The 13,558-nt window shown below is 36.5% G+C and overlaps 3 protein-coding genes across 4 annotated transcripts; all 3 read right to left on the reverse strand.

The window, feature by feature from the left end:
- Positions 1 to 616: 616 nt before the first annotated feature.
- LOC140004363 (2-alkenal reductase (NADP(+)-dependent)-like) lies at positions 617 to 5,407 on the reverse strand. 2 transcript variants are annotated; one of them, XM_072082823.1, is made up of 6 exons: positions 4,987 to 5,407; positions 4,170 to 4,871; positions 3,256 to 3,433; positions 2,271 to 2,437; positions 2,078 to 2,160; positions 617 to 1,309 (listed from the first exon to the last, which is right to left on the reverse strand). In XM_072082823.1, the coding sequence occupies exons 2-6, from the start codon at positions 4,401 to 4,403 to the stop codon at positions 931 to 933; spliced, it is 1,041 nt and encodes a 346-aa protein (XP_071938924.1). In that variant the 5' UTR covers positions 4,404 to 4,871; positions 4,987 to 5,407; the 3' UTR covers positions 617 to 930. The 2 variants fall into 2 exon arrangements, with proteins under 2 accessions (XP_071938924.1, XP_071938923.1); XM_072082822.1 differs by having other exon boundaries at positions 4,170 to 4,876.
- A 1,880-nt stretch (positions 5,408 to 7,287) lies between these two features.
- LOC113736043 (2-alkenal reductase (NADP(+)-dependent)-like) lies at positions 7,288 to 9,256 on the reverse strand. The gene is made up of 4 exons (XM_027262996.2): positions 8,983 to 9,256; positions 8,421 to 8,587; positions 8,128 to 8,210; positions 7,288 to 7,713 (listed from the first exon to the last, which is right to left on the reverse strand). Exons 1-4 carry the CDS (start codon positions 9,254 to 9,256, stop codon positions 7,335 to 7,337), a joined length of 903 nt encoding a protein of 300 aa, XP_027118797.1. The 3' UTR covers positions 7,288 to 7,334.
- A 1,621-nt stretch (positions 9,257 to 10,877) lies between these two features.
- Positions 10,878 to 12,877, reverse strand: LOC113735185 (NADPH-dependent oxidoreductase 2-alkenal reductase-like). Its single transcript, XM_027262163.2, has 5 exons — positions 12,521 to 12,877; positions 12,123 to 12,300; positions 11,841 to 12,007; positions 11,616 to 11,698; positions 10,878 to 11,487 (listed from the first exon to the last, which is right to left on the reverse strand). The coding sequence occupies exons 1-5, from the start codon at positions 12,764 to 12,766 to the stop codon at positions 11,109 to 11,111; spliced, it is 1,053 nt and encodes a 350-aa protein (XP_027117964.1). The 5' UTR covers positions 12,767 to 12,877; the 3' UTR covers positions 10,878 to 11,108.
- Between the last annotated feature and the right edge of the window lie 681 nt (positions 12,878 to 13,558).

Here is a 13,558-nt window from a genome sequence, read left to right on the forward strand (position 1 = left end):
AAAATATTGTGATATTTTTGGGTTGGATTTAGATATAATTGAAATTGAGATGAAATTTATTTGTTTTAAGTTATAATTTAAAAAATTTATTTTTAAAAAATCCAAGTTATTAAAAAATAGTAAACCTTTCATCATATAAAGTATTAAATTAATCCATTACATGTCTTATTTTGTTCATATATATATTTATATAAATAAATTTTTAAAAAATTCATTGAACCGAGGTTGAATTGTTCCGACCGGTTGAACCTCGACCCTTTCACTTCACCGGTTCAATTAACGGTCCGATTTTTAAAACATTGCCATTGGATGCATGACACATAATTCGAATTTGAATTTGAAATCTAAATTTTGCATATGTGTCGTACATCCAACTGTGATAGTGTATACACTATCAGTGTGTATAAAATTTACTTTTAAAAATAACATTAAAGTTTCCCTCTTTCTTTCTTTCTTTTTTTTTTTTGCAAAATTTGTTTGTTTATCTTTCTTTACTTTTCTTTTTTAGGAAGAATTGCAAAATTCTTTTCTACAATCACACCACATAGGAGAAACCAACATAGGGCAGACAATCCATTATGCACAAAACACAAAATCAGTCACAATTAGCCTAATGTTTGTCTAAATAAATTAACCTCTTATATTGTGTTTTCTAGTATCCAGGGCCAAATAGCAAGCAGCAAATTAAGTAAGCTGAATATCAAAACATTTAGATTAAGCTATAAAGGAAATGCTGGTTGCAGGATTTTTTACTTCAACAGTGGATTACTGCATTTCATCTGTTATTCTCTGGAAGAAACTTTACAAAAACCTTAAAAATCATGCGATTAAGTAACCTCAAATCAGTGGAATCAGAGGGTGAAAAGCCACTGAAGTTGGTGTGCTCTAGGCAGAAATGACTTGCTCTCTCTCTCAAAATGGAAGTTGAGATTATTCTCGAGCAACCACAAGCACCTGTTTCCCAACATTGCGACCGCTGAACAGACCAACAAGGGCAGCAGGGCCATTCTCGAGGCCTTCTGCAATGTCTTCCACATAGGTGATCTTGTTTTCTCGGATATAAGGCAGTACAAGGTCAAGAAACTTTGGATATAGGTGATAGTATTCATAAACTGCAAATCCTTCCATTCTAATACGTTTGTAAAGAATATGTGCCAAATTATGTACTCCCTCGGGTTTATCAAGATTGTAGTGTGAGATCATTCCACACACAGCAACTCGGCCATGCGATTTCATGTTCAGGAGCGCAGCGTCCAATGTCTTTCCTCCAACATTTTCGAAGTAAATATCAATTCCTTCGGGGAAGTACCTGCAAGAAATCGATGTATTCTTGATTCAGTACTGCTGGAGGCTCAGCAGCTGATTTTGCTGCATCTGATTATCTGGTACTCTGATCTCATGTGATAACTAAGGCCAGGGATCCGGCCTTGATTGATCTAGGAGGAAACTGCCTAACTGTTTCAAATCTTTGCATTGAAGACTTTTGAGTTAGGATAGAACGATATTCTTTGATTGATTTCTACCATTTCCTGCTTATAAAACTTCAACATTTCTGTTTGTCCTTTGGCATTTCTTGGTTGCAATGTCGTAATTCACAGCCTTCAATGTTGAGCGTAAAAATGATCTTGTGGTAGCTTAGATATGAGGATATGTTATGGTTATGGAGTACTTAAGATATGAGTTTCAGAATTTGGGAACAAAAGCTGATGTTGGCCATTGTTGTCCGGGATATGGCAACATAGATGGAAGGAGAAGCTATGTGAGTAAAGAGGATACCATCAAATCAGGCACTGGATGACATCTCTTTCCAGTTTATGGCCAAAGCAGATTCATTATAAAAACTCGCGATGGTTTTGACAATTTGACGGGGAAAAAAGGTTGGGGCACTTCACTAAATATGTTCACCGCAAAGAATACCCACTTGGGAACCTGATCAGAATCAGGTGCAGTGATGATAGTAACCACAAACAAAGAACCTTCTGATAAGGAAAAGGTTTGGATATGCTTACCATGGAAAAGAGAAAAGCTTAATTATTAAGCAATCCAATCCTCAAAATTTGGAAAAATTTATACATACCTCTTCAGAGCAGCATCAAGGTCCTGTTCTTCTTTGTAATTGAAAGCATCATCAAATCCAAACTTGTTCTTCAAAAGATCAATCTAGTCATGTTAAATGTAAGGTGGAAGTTAGTTCAAGAAAGAAATATGCATTGCTAAACAAAAGTTCTCTGTTCAAGTTCAAACGAACAAACAGGTAAAACTTAATGTACCTTTTGTTTACTTCCTGCACTTCCAACCACATAGCAGCCTGCCAATTTTGCAAACTGTCCAACAAGCTGACCGACAGCACCAGCTGCAGCAGATATAAATACTTTTTCTCCCTTTTTAGGTTTGCAAACTTCATAGAATCCAACATAAGCAGTCATGCCAGGCATGCCTTTCAATATACAAAAGTATCAATATTAGAACAAGGAATGGTATGGGAGCTGGTGTTCCTGTTTTCTAAAGGTTTTATAGGTACTAAAGATCTATAGCAGCATATTAAGAAGAATTAAAGATTCCCAAACTTTAAGATCCAATCATCTTATAATGATGTCAATCAGGTTTCTCATGCACAAATGCAAACTGGGGGAGAAGAGAGGTGAAGAAATTAGGAAGGAAAGATAAGCAGTCTAGGAAATGCAAATTGTGAAAGACACATCTTCAGATTCATCAAGGTGCTCCTACTATTTCCGTTTAGAAGCCAAGTTTTCATGTCTTTCTTTCCTTTCGCATCTTTTGGCCCAACAAAACATTTTTATCTAATAAATGGTTTTGCATCAGTGAATTTGTAATCTACTGTTTGTAGTCACAGATCCTCAATGTCTAAGTAAACTCGACGAAAACTACGAGCTGAACCACACTGGTGAAATGCTTTTCTGACAAAAGTTTTTCTAAGGTTTCATTTCATTAATGAACAAAAGTTTGGTAAACTCTTTCTCCTTCCCTAAGTTAGCCACAGAATATGCTTGAAATGTCAGGTATCAGGACATTACATCCGAATTCCAAATGAATAACATGAAACAAATATATATTGTGAAACTTAAGCAAACTGCAACTTTGTCTGCACTCAGAAGCCTGCACAGGCATACTCCCCTAAGAAGTGAGAACACATAAATGCAGTTCCAGTTCTCACAGTTATAAAAGGGATCAAATTTGTTGGACAATTATCAGCTACAGCATCTCCATATAACAGGAAATAAGAGTGGAAATTACCTAGTAATCCAGTGTAATGGGAAAGAGGAATGTCTGTGTGCTCAATCTTGAAAAGAGAATCAGGTTCTGCTATGAGACTGTACTCCTCCCATCCTGTTATACCCCATACCAAGTCACCCTTATTGAATTTTGGGTGCGTTGAATCCAGTACCTTAGATACCGCATACCCATTTATTGGCTGCATGTTATCACCACTATGGTTAATAGATGCAAAATTTAACTTGTGATTTACATCACTTACCATAAGCATAGAACAAAAACACATTTGCATCACTTCTTTTAACATTACAGCAAGGCATTGCATTCGAATAGGATCTTCTTGTGATTATAACAAATTCCAGCAAACATGAGAATGTTCCAAATTGTTTCTGTGCACAAACTGGTGTTCAAAAACATTCATGAACTTGATTTTGTCTTTGTTTTTCAGGTATTAGATACATGAATCCAGAAACGAAGAAGTGCACCTCAACCACCAAAGAGAATGACACCAAGGTATCGGAAGGTGAACCTTTTCAAATTCATGAAAGATGTAAGTCATATTAGAGGCTCCCCTGTTCCTAATTAACTTGAGGGAGATCATCAGATGTCACTCTCTTTTTACTTTCTAAACAGTCCCTTCTAACAAGTCAATTTTCCCTTCACCAGAAATGACCATAACAAGTTGACACGAAAACTAATCACTACACATAATGTCATGCCCCGCATCCACGAGCTATTAATACTTTGGTTTAATCATTTGTGACTGTCTGTTATGTCCAAAATTTATCAACCTAAACAAATGTGCCCCTCAGTATTAATACACACACCTTTAAGTTAAAAAGTCTAAACCCCAATGGCCAATTCATGCTATGATAACATGTACTTAAAATAGAACAGGAAATAAAAGCGAGAGGAAGCCAGAATTGTAGGCTTACAGATCCAGGAGTGTAATGAGAGAATCCATCCTCGAAAGTAGAATTTGCAGGCTTTGGCATGAGAAGGCTCATGTAAGGATCGCAAGACAAGTAGAGATTCTTAAGCAACACCCCATTATCTGAGCTTTCAGGAACTTCCAAGCTTGTCTTCTTGTCAGTGGCGATGATAAAATCGGACTCTTTTGGGGAACCACTCACATAGTCTTTCAATAACACCTGCTTGTTCTTCACCATCTCTAATTTTTCGAGAAATTTCTAAGTTTGTGATGAATTTTAAAAAAATTCTACAAAAGGGGTGACTGTGGCGAGGAATTCTGTCGGAGGGGTCTTCGCATTCGTGAAATGCGAGCTCTCCTGAGCTCGCATTTCACGAATGCGAGCTCTGTTGAGAGCTCGCATTCCTGGAATGCGAGCTCTCAATTGCTCGCATTACAGAGATGCAAATTTTTTTGCTTTTTTTTTTTTGGAGGCAGAGATTTATATTTTTGAATTAAAACAAAAAAGGATTTTGACAATCAGTGATTCCGGAAATGGGCTGTACCATCCTGTCAGTAGGTTCCTTGTTTCTTATGACAAAATTCAAGCCTGAACTGGATGTCGGAGACGCCCAACGTATTAATAGTTCATTTCCTGTTGAGATGTTCCATGAAGCTTGCCACTCCTCAGGTGGTTCTTGAGGTGTTGCAGTGCCTACAACTTTCTCTGCACTAGATGACAATTGCATGTAAAATAAGCACGGAGGTTGAGAAGGAAACAGCATAACTGAAGAATCAAAACAGGTGGAAGCAGTGAGAAAGAGCTACATTAAAGCACATACCAGGGGCTTTGCCGATCGAACTAGAAACGTAGGACCAAGAACCTTCACGAATCTCTATGATCCTGTCCTCCCATTTAACAGCTGAAGGTGTTTTGCCTCCTCTCCTCCAAAATCCTCCTCCCATCCTGGATCATTCTTAATCATTTGAAACTCAGCATACTGAATAAAGCAGACACAAATCACTGAGCTCGCATTTCCGGAATGCGAGCTCAGTGAGCTCGCATTTCCGGAATGCGAGCTCAGTGAGCTCGCATTCTCAAAATGCGAAGACCCCCATTTACAGAAGCCCCTCCAGGAAACGCCCTCGTTGTAGAATTTTTTTTTTTTTTTCATCATAAACTAAGAATTCACCCTAATTTTTCTGCCATTTTCCCACTATTACTATGGTCAGGAGCACAAATATTCTTGAGCTGTGGTCTCTTACAACCTCTGAAAAATAGTTTTGTGATTGTATGGAGCAGAAATTTGCTGGCTCATATAGGAGAGAACCAGAAAAGGTTATGATGTGTTGCATGACGTCAATGAAATCCACAAATGGGCAGAAGTTGTTTTCACCGGTCAAACTTCCAAGTCTCAACTTTTTAAAAATTTGATCAATGACCAACCGTATGCATGAATAAACCTTTGAGTATTTTAAGAAGACTGTGTCCAAATCATAGCCCTTAATTTTTCCTTATATGTATTGGGACCATGGTCGCGTTACGGTCTCGGCTGTTCCACGTCCATTACGACATATCGATTGAATATCGAATGATATGTATGTTATAACACATGAAAGTTTTTAAAAAATCTGAAAAAATTACTAAAATTAGAAAATACCAAAAAAGACATAATTTGAAAAAATATATCCAAATCGATTCCGAGTTGACTTAGATATAGAGACCGTACCATGCATCACAGATTCAAATTGGCCAATATTAGTTGAGTCAGAGCGAGCCGCCGTAGATATTATCATATTCGCGATTCGGAAATCGGCATCGTACCAATCCCCTCTATTTCGGTTACGACTCGGCCGATACGTATTGGTATCGGCCAATATTGTTAACCATGATTGGTACGGCCTACTATGATAAAACTCGTGATGCTGTTTGTTTATTTATTTGAATAGATAAAATGTCATTACTGCTGTCATTGATTAAAGAGTTGTTGCCATGGCTGATAGCTTGATGCATTTTGTCACCAAATGCAATTTCTAGTAACAAATACACTAAGGGCGTGAGACTTTTTCTCAGTATATCTGAAGATACAATTTCAACCTTCTATCTTCTTCTTTATTACAATGTAAACAGTAATGAAGTTTTCTTTAAGGGAAAATTACATTTTACCCCCCTATAGTTTAGTATTTTTATATATAACCGCCCTATAATTTCAAAAACTATACACAACTCCTTTATGGTTTGGATTAAAGTGTCAAAGTGACGGAAATGATCAAATCGTTACGAAATCTTTAAAAATATTGAAATTATCCTTGTTTAAAAATTAAAATGGTTGAAGTGACCAAACTATATAAATCTAATATATATGACACACTAACCCCGTATGGATTTATATTTTATCATATAATCCCCTTATAATTTAATGCTTTACCATATAACCCCTTATGATTTTCAAAATATACATATAACTCTTCTGTGGTTAATAAATAATTTTCAACTTTATATAAAGGTATTTTTGACATTTTAGATAACTCCGTTAATAAATTGCAAATTCTGTTACTTTGACACTTTAATCCAAACTATGAGGGAATCATGTATAACTTTTGAAATCATAGGAGAGTTATGTACAAAAACACTAAATCATAGGGAAATAAAGTGTAATTTACCCTTTCTTTAATGCAAAGAGTTGTCAATTGGAATCTACCTCCCCCAGTATTAATTAGGAGAAAGGCAATCTCTAGGAAAACAAATCATTATATCTTTGACCCGATGATGAACAGTATAATAAACGAAGCACCAAATTAGCCATTGCATGCTCAAACATGTATGTGTTGTGATACATTTAGCCAAGATTGACCAAAAAAAATTATACGATCCAAATTTTATCTTGTACCTTTGTTTTTAATAACATGTGTGGGATTCACAAAATTTTATTCTAAAATTATACATTATTAAAAGTAAGTTATACCATATACAAACAGAGTTACGCCGTGTGCAAAATACACATAACCTTCAGGAATGGTTGCACCTGCAACCGTTACTGCCTCTGGTCCTTTGACTTGAAATCCAGTCATTGTTGCTTGGATATGCAGTGACCTATATTGCTTTAAAGTTGTTGAAAAAAAAAAAAGAAAAGAAGGCGGCTTATGATGGTTACTAGCCAAAATCTTTTACCCTAAAGGATTGCAGAAATCATTCATGGGCAACTGCAACTAGTTGTTTCCCAACATTGCGACCGTTAAAGAGACCTATAAGGGCTGCAGGGCCATTTTCAAGCCCTTCAACAATGTCTTCCACATAGGTTATCTTCTGCTTTCGGATGTCAGGCAGTACAAAGTCCAAAAACCTCGAGTGAAGGTGTAAGTACTCGAAAACAGTAAATCCTTCCATCCGGACGCGTTTGTATAGATGCCAGGCTATATTGCTTACACTTTCAGGTTGTTCAAGATTGTATTGTGAGATCATTCCACAAACAGCAATTCGACCGTGCTTTCTCATGTTTAGAAGTACTGCATCCAGCATTCTTCCTCCAACATTCTCGAAGTAGATGTCAATCCCATCAGGGAAGTACCTGAGTAAACAAATTGCTATTATCTTTAATGGCACTCAGCAGTCCTAGAAAAGATGAACCATGAAATATAAAACCAAAATGTGAGAGAAGAACCCTCACTAGGAAAAGGATACAAGATATGCTTTTAAAATTCCAATGAATAAACAAGAGACTGTATCCAAAAAGGGCCGGCTGTGTCCACTTGTTCTCATTCTGTTCCCTTTCTGATAACAGCCGATCAGAAAATGATGTTTTTGTTATTGCAATCATTATGCATTGCCAACCGCAGCATGCAGCATTCAAGTTATTATCTACCCTTCTCTCTGTTTTTTCACAAGAACTCGGCGAAGACATCAATTCCGTAAGCACTTCGATATACGATGAAGCTTCATTGACACAACTAGGTTAGAAGTTAATCCCAAGATGAATAAGCACCTTTTCAAAGCAGCATCCAAGTCGTGCTCCTCCTTATAATTGAAAGCATCATCAAATCCAAACTTGTTCTTCAGAAGGTCAACCTTGACAAATTGGATCAGTGATGCAAACAAGAATTAGTTGATCAGGTTAAACGAGCTAATAAAGGTCACAAACATACGTCTGAACCCTGAAGTGCAGCAGATCAGATAAGCCTGCCAGTGATTGTCCGAAAGTGCTCAAACAGAGTTGTGAGGTTCATGTTCATTTTACTTCCATATATAATATTCCGTTGAATATTTGAGGCCATTTACCTTTTCTTTGCTTCCAGCACTTCCAACAACATAACATCCCATAGATTTTGCATATTGTCCCACAAGCTGACCAACTGCACCAGATGCTGCCGATACATATACTCTTTCTCCTTTCTTGGGATTGGAGACTTCATAGAATCCAACATAGGCTGTAAGACCAGGCATCCCTTCATAAGAAGAAGAAACTAGGTTTTGAATGCCATATATTGTGAAAATTTACTGCAGCTAGGTTCATCAAGATTCCCAAAAGTCTAGAGTGATCTTGAAATCTTTCTTTTAAACACAAAGTTAAGTGCAATCAAGATTTTAATATATATATATATATATATATATATATATATATATATTTATGTTGTCCCAATGTGCATCGAGATTTGAGCTAATTCATTCACCAACTCAAAAATAAAATAAAATAAAATAAATGAAGTACTAGGAACTCTACAGGGTTTTTTCCCCCTCTGTTACTTCTAAATCCTTGAATTTCTCGACAAGGCCTGTAAAAGTACATTCTTTCTCCTTAACAGGATCAAATTGGCAAACATGCTGACACAACAAAAAGCACCTGCTATAAAATCAACACCACTTACAGAGCCAGGCTTGCAAGGAGGGATGGAAGTTCTCCTAGGAGACTCGGGCTTTCTCATTAGACCATGCATGGTAGGATCGCATGACAAGTAGAGATTCCTGAGCAAAATCCCATTTGAGTTTTCTGGGATTTTCAAGCGTATTATGTTGCAAGTGCTGATAATCATGTCTGATTCTTTTGGGAAACCATTTAAGTAGTCTCTAAGCAGCACCTGCTTGTTCTTCACCGTCTCTGCCTTTTCTTCTGCCATCGCAGAAGTTCAGTGGTGCTCAATACAATAGTGTCTTTTTTCCACTTTTTTGTCGCTCTGAAAACTAGCAACTATTGGGAAGCTTTGCTTCTTCAAATATGTTTCTGGGATTGGAATAGTCAAATAAGTCTTGAGCTTTCTATAATCTATATCAATCATTGTACAATTACAAGGGAGCATCGTTTGATCGTCACAGCTGACTTCATTATCTAAGATTAACATCTGGAAAGTAAATAGTAAAAGCATCACTTTTCACATGCCACTCAGTCAATGTTCAGCATGGGAATTTTAGTTCATCTTTTCTTGATTTTAGTCAAAATCAAATCATTAATTGGTTCTTGCAAATCCAACTTAAAGAGGCTAAGCCCCACAGATAGTTTAGTGGTAAGCGAACTCTTTGGACTTTTTTGGTCCTAAGTTTGAATCTAACCTTGGATTTGAACCCTCGTGACTTATGTTGGGATGCGTCATGTAGGACCGTGGCGTATCTCGTGATTTGATGTGTCAGCTAGGTCCAAAGTGATTTGAATCAGGGCATGTTGAGAGTCACAAAAAAAAGAAAAAATTAGGAGGCCGAGACTTGACAGCAGCCAAATTACCTCGTATCCATGAATTTATCCACAATCATGGAAAGATTCAGAGACTGTAAACCATACCACTTAGACATTAGGGAAGGGCGCCTTTCTGGATAAGCTTCACTACTATTTACAACGACTGGTAAGGTACCATTAACTAAAATTTGTTTTAGGGTAAATTACATATTACCTCCCATGGTTTTGCATAATGCTAGATAACCTCCTATGGTTTCAAAATAGCCATGTAACCTCCCATTGTTTTATGTAAAGTGAAAAATGGTCAGAGTGCATAATCAGTTATAACGATTAAACCACAAACTCTCTAAAAGTACATGTGATGAAATAATAATATCCACTTAAATCTTTTACTCCCTTCGTCCCACTTTGATAGTTCCATTTCTTTTTTCACACAGTTTAAGAAAAAGTAGTTAACTTTGTTGGAAAAGTAAATTTAGATTGCTATTTTCCTAAAATACCCTCACATTAAATATGGTACAACTTTATGAGAACTTGAATTGATGGTAAAAAAAGAATCAACTCTCATTAAATGGAGTAGGTTTATAGTAACAACAACTTACATTGAATAAGGATATTTTAGGAAAATTAAAATATAACTACATTCTTCAATTGAAAAGTGGACTACAATTTGGAACAGACGAAAAAGGAAAACGAGGCTATCAAAGTGGGACGGAGATAGTATAATTTGCATAAATATCCGCATTAGCCTTTGTGGGTTTTGCATTTATCCACGTAATTTCTCTATGATTTTGTACAAAGTGGCTGCGTCGTTGTTTGATTTAACATTTAAGTAAGGGCGGTGAAATCATAATATTTTAACTAATGACATTACATAAACTATTTTTTGTTAAATTTTCAGTTTACATGAAATCATAGGGGGGTGAAATCGATATTTTAGAACGTTCGGAAGTTATATGACAATAGATGAAACTACAAGAGGGTTATTAGTGATTTACTCTTTGTTTAATGATGCATGCCAGTTTTACACCGGAAAGTCTGACCAAGAAGCAATTCAAGAGTTTTCCAGCTTGTGAATCTCTAAGAAAAAGAGACGACTGCACAGGTCGTAAAAGTACTTATTCAGTATAACCAGATACGAATACAAAATTTTACAAGTAGCCCATCTGAATTCTAGAATAGAACCCTCAGAATCCGGGCAATATAGCCTGAGCAGAGTTTATTACTACTACAATTAGAACTAATAAGTGAGGGGAAAACATGGAACAGGGGCTGGAATGGTTCCAGAATGGAACTGCAGGTCATTCACGAGCAACAACAACTAGCTGTTTCCCAACACTGCGGCCATTGAAGAAATCTATAAGGGCTTTAGGACCATTTTCAAGACCTTCAATAATGTCTTCAACATAGGTTATCTTTTTCTCGCGGACGTGAGGCAATATAGTGTCCAAAAACTTTGAGTATTGATGGTAAAAATCAAACACAGAAAATCCTTTTATGTATACTCGCTTGTAAATAATCCACATCATATTGGATACTCCTTCAGGTTTGTCAGAGTAGTACTGTGAGATCATTCCACAAGCAGCAATTCGACCATTCATTCTCATGTTGAGGAGCACAGCATCTAGCATCTTTCCTCCAACATTTTCAAAATAGATATCAATCCCTTCAGGGAAGCACCTAAAAGAGAGAAAAGATACTAAATCCTTAATAAGTTGAATCATTGATGTAGCCTGGTCCAAATCAAGCTTCATTCAGAGGTTTAGCCAGATTAGATGGACTCAGTTGAGGCCAAACTGAATAGATACCTTTTCAGAGCAGCATCCAAGTCGTGTTCTTGCTTGTAATCGAAAGCATCATCAAATCCAAACTTGTTCTTGAGAAGATCAACCTTTTCAAATTTTTAAAAATGTATGTGCAAGGTTAGAATGCTTCCAGAAGTAATATAGTTCTTTGGGGAAGAGATCAATTGTAAAGAGCCAAAAGAGACGTTAATATTATCAGTATCAGGCAAACCAAGGGAGGCAATTCACCTTTTCTTTGCTTCCAGCACTTCCAACAACATAGCAACCTAACAATTTTGCAAATTGTCCAACGATCAGACCAACTGCCCCGGATGCTGAAGATACGAAAACCTTTTCTCCTTTTTCTGGTTTGCAAACCTCAAAGAATCCAGCATAGGCAGTAAGACCAGGCATACCTTTATAATTTTTTCGAAAGGCATTAGATTCAGTCCAAAATGAACTAAAGCAATTGCAGCAGCAGCTATAGAAATATGCACATTGCCGAAAAGATTTTTTAAGTATGGTACTTACCGAGCAGTCCAATATAGTAGGAAAGAGGTACATCAGTATGCTCAATCTTGAAAAGAGAGTCAGGTTCTGCTATGGGACTGTATTCTTCCCATTGTGTTATACCCCATACCAGATCACCTTTCTTGAAGTTTGGATGCCCTGAATCCACTACTTTGGCAACCCCAAACCCATTTATTGGCTGCACGTTATAGCAATATGATCAATCAATGCAAAATTAAATCTCCAGATATGCCACTCATGTCATCACAACTCATAACTAGCATGATAAGCAAAGATTAAGCACTTGTGTTCATATTTCATGCCCCTCAAACCATTCACATTGACAAGACATTTCTTTCAAAATAAGCACAGAAAAATTGGAAAGGAGAAAGGAAATATTTTCAAGAAACAGTACATACTGAGCCAGGGGTGTAAGGAATAAAGCCAGTTTTACTACGAGCAGGCTGAGACACTTGCATGAAACGGCGCATAAACGGGTCACTTGACAGGTACAGATTCTTAACCAGCACTCCATTTGATCCTTCTGCCACTTTCAAGCTTATAGTGCTGTCGGTGCTGATGATCATATCTGATTCTTTGGGGAAATCACTAACATAATCTCTCAGCAGCACCTGCTTGTTCTTCACTATCTCAACTTCTGCCATTGCTCAATTATTACTCTGCTACTGCTCAATATTTTGGTTAATGTGTTTCTTGCAAAGCTTTGCCTCCTTTATATACAGTATTTCAAAAGGAAGAGATATTGGGTGAGGCTAATCTTTTTGGAGGCAAGGCAAAAGCAAAATTCAATTGATGGCAGGTCCTTGCAAGAAAAATTAGTTTAACTAGTCAAATAAGAATAGTCCAAGATGACATTAACATCATGCATGACAAAAAAAAAAAAAGTAGCACAAATCATAAGTTAACAACTTGAAAAGAAAAAAAAAAACAAATGTGTTTGTCTTCATCAAATCAACGTCATTTATGCCATCATCTTCATCCAACGCATCTATACTAGGCAATCTTGCTTTAGTAATCATAGGTTTTGATATTCTCCACTGCTTGCTCATCTTTCTTTAACAGTGTAATCATAGTTGGCAATCCATGTAACCGATCTAGATTCTCTACAATCACAATAGTGGGATTGCAGAGAACAGCTCATGGTGGAAGACGGATAATTTTGAATTTGGATGGCTAGGATTAAATGCTGGACGCGATAAATAATAAAATTTGATGTTTTATTACATATTTACATGTTGCGTTAGTGTTTGTGATTTTAGTAAAGGGAAAATCATTTAAAGGATTTTATCAAATGAATTTTTTCATCCTTTATTTTAAAATGGCAACTTTACATCCCTTATAAAATCAAGTCGATAAAATTTAGTTTTAACCTAAGTTTTTTTATCACTTTTTACCCTGAATCAACACATGGGGTCTTTTTTGAAGCAAAAACGTTA

Source organism: Coffea arabica, chromosome 3c (assembly GCF_036785885.1).
Source record: "Coffea arabica cultivar ET-39 chromosome 3c, Coffea Arabica ET-39 HiFi, whole genome shotgun sequence".
NCBI classification, from domain to species: Eukaryota; Viridiplantae; Streptophyta; class Magnoliopsida; order Gentianales; family Rubiaceae; genus Coffea; species Coffea arabica.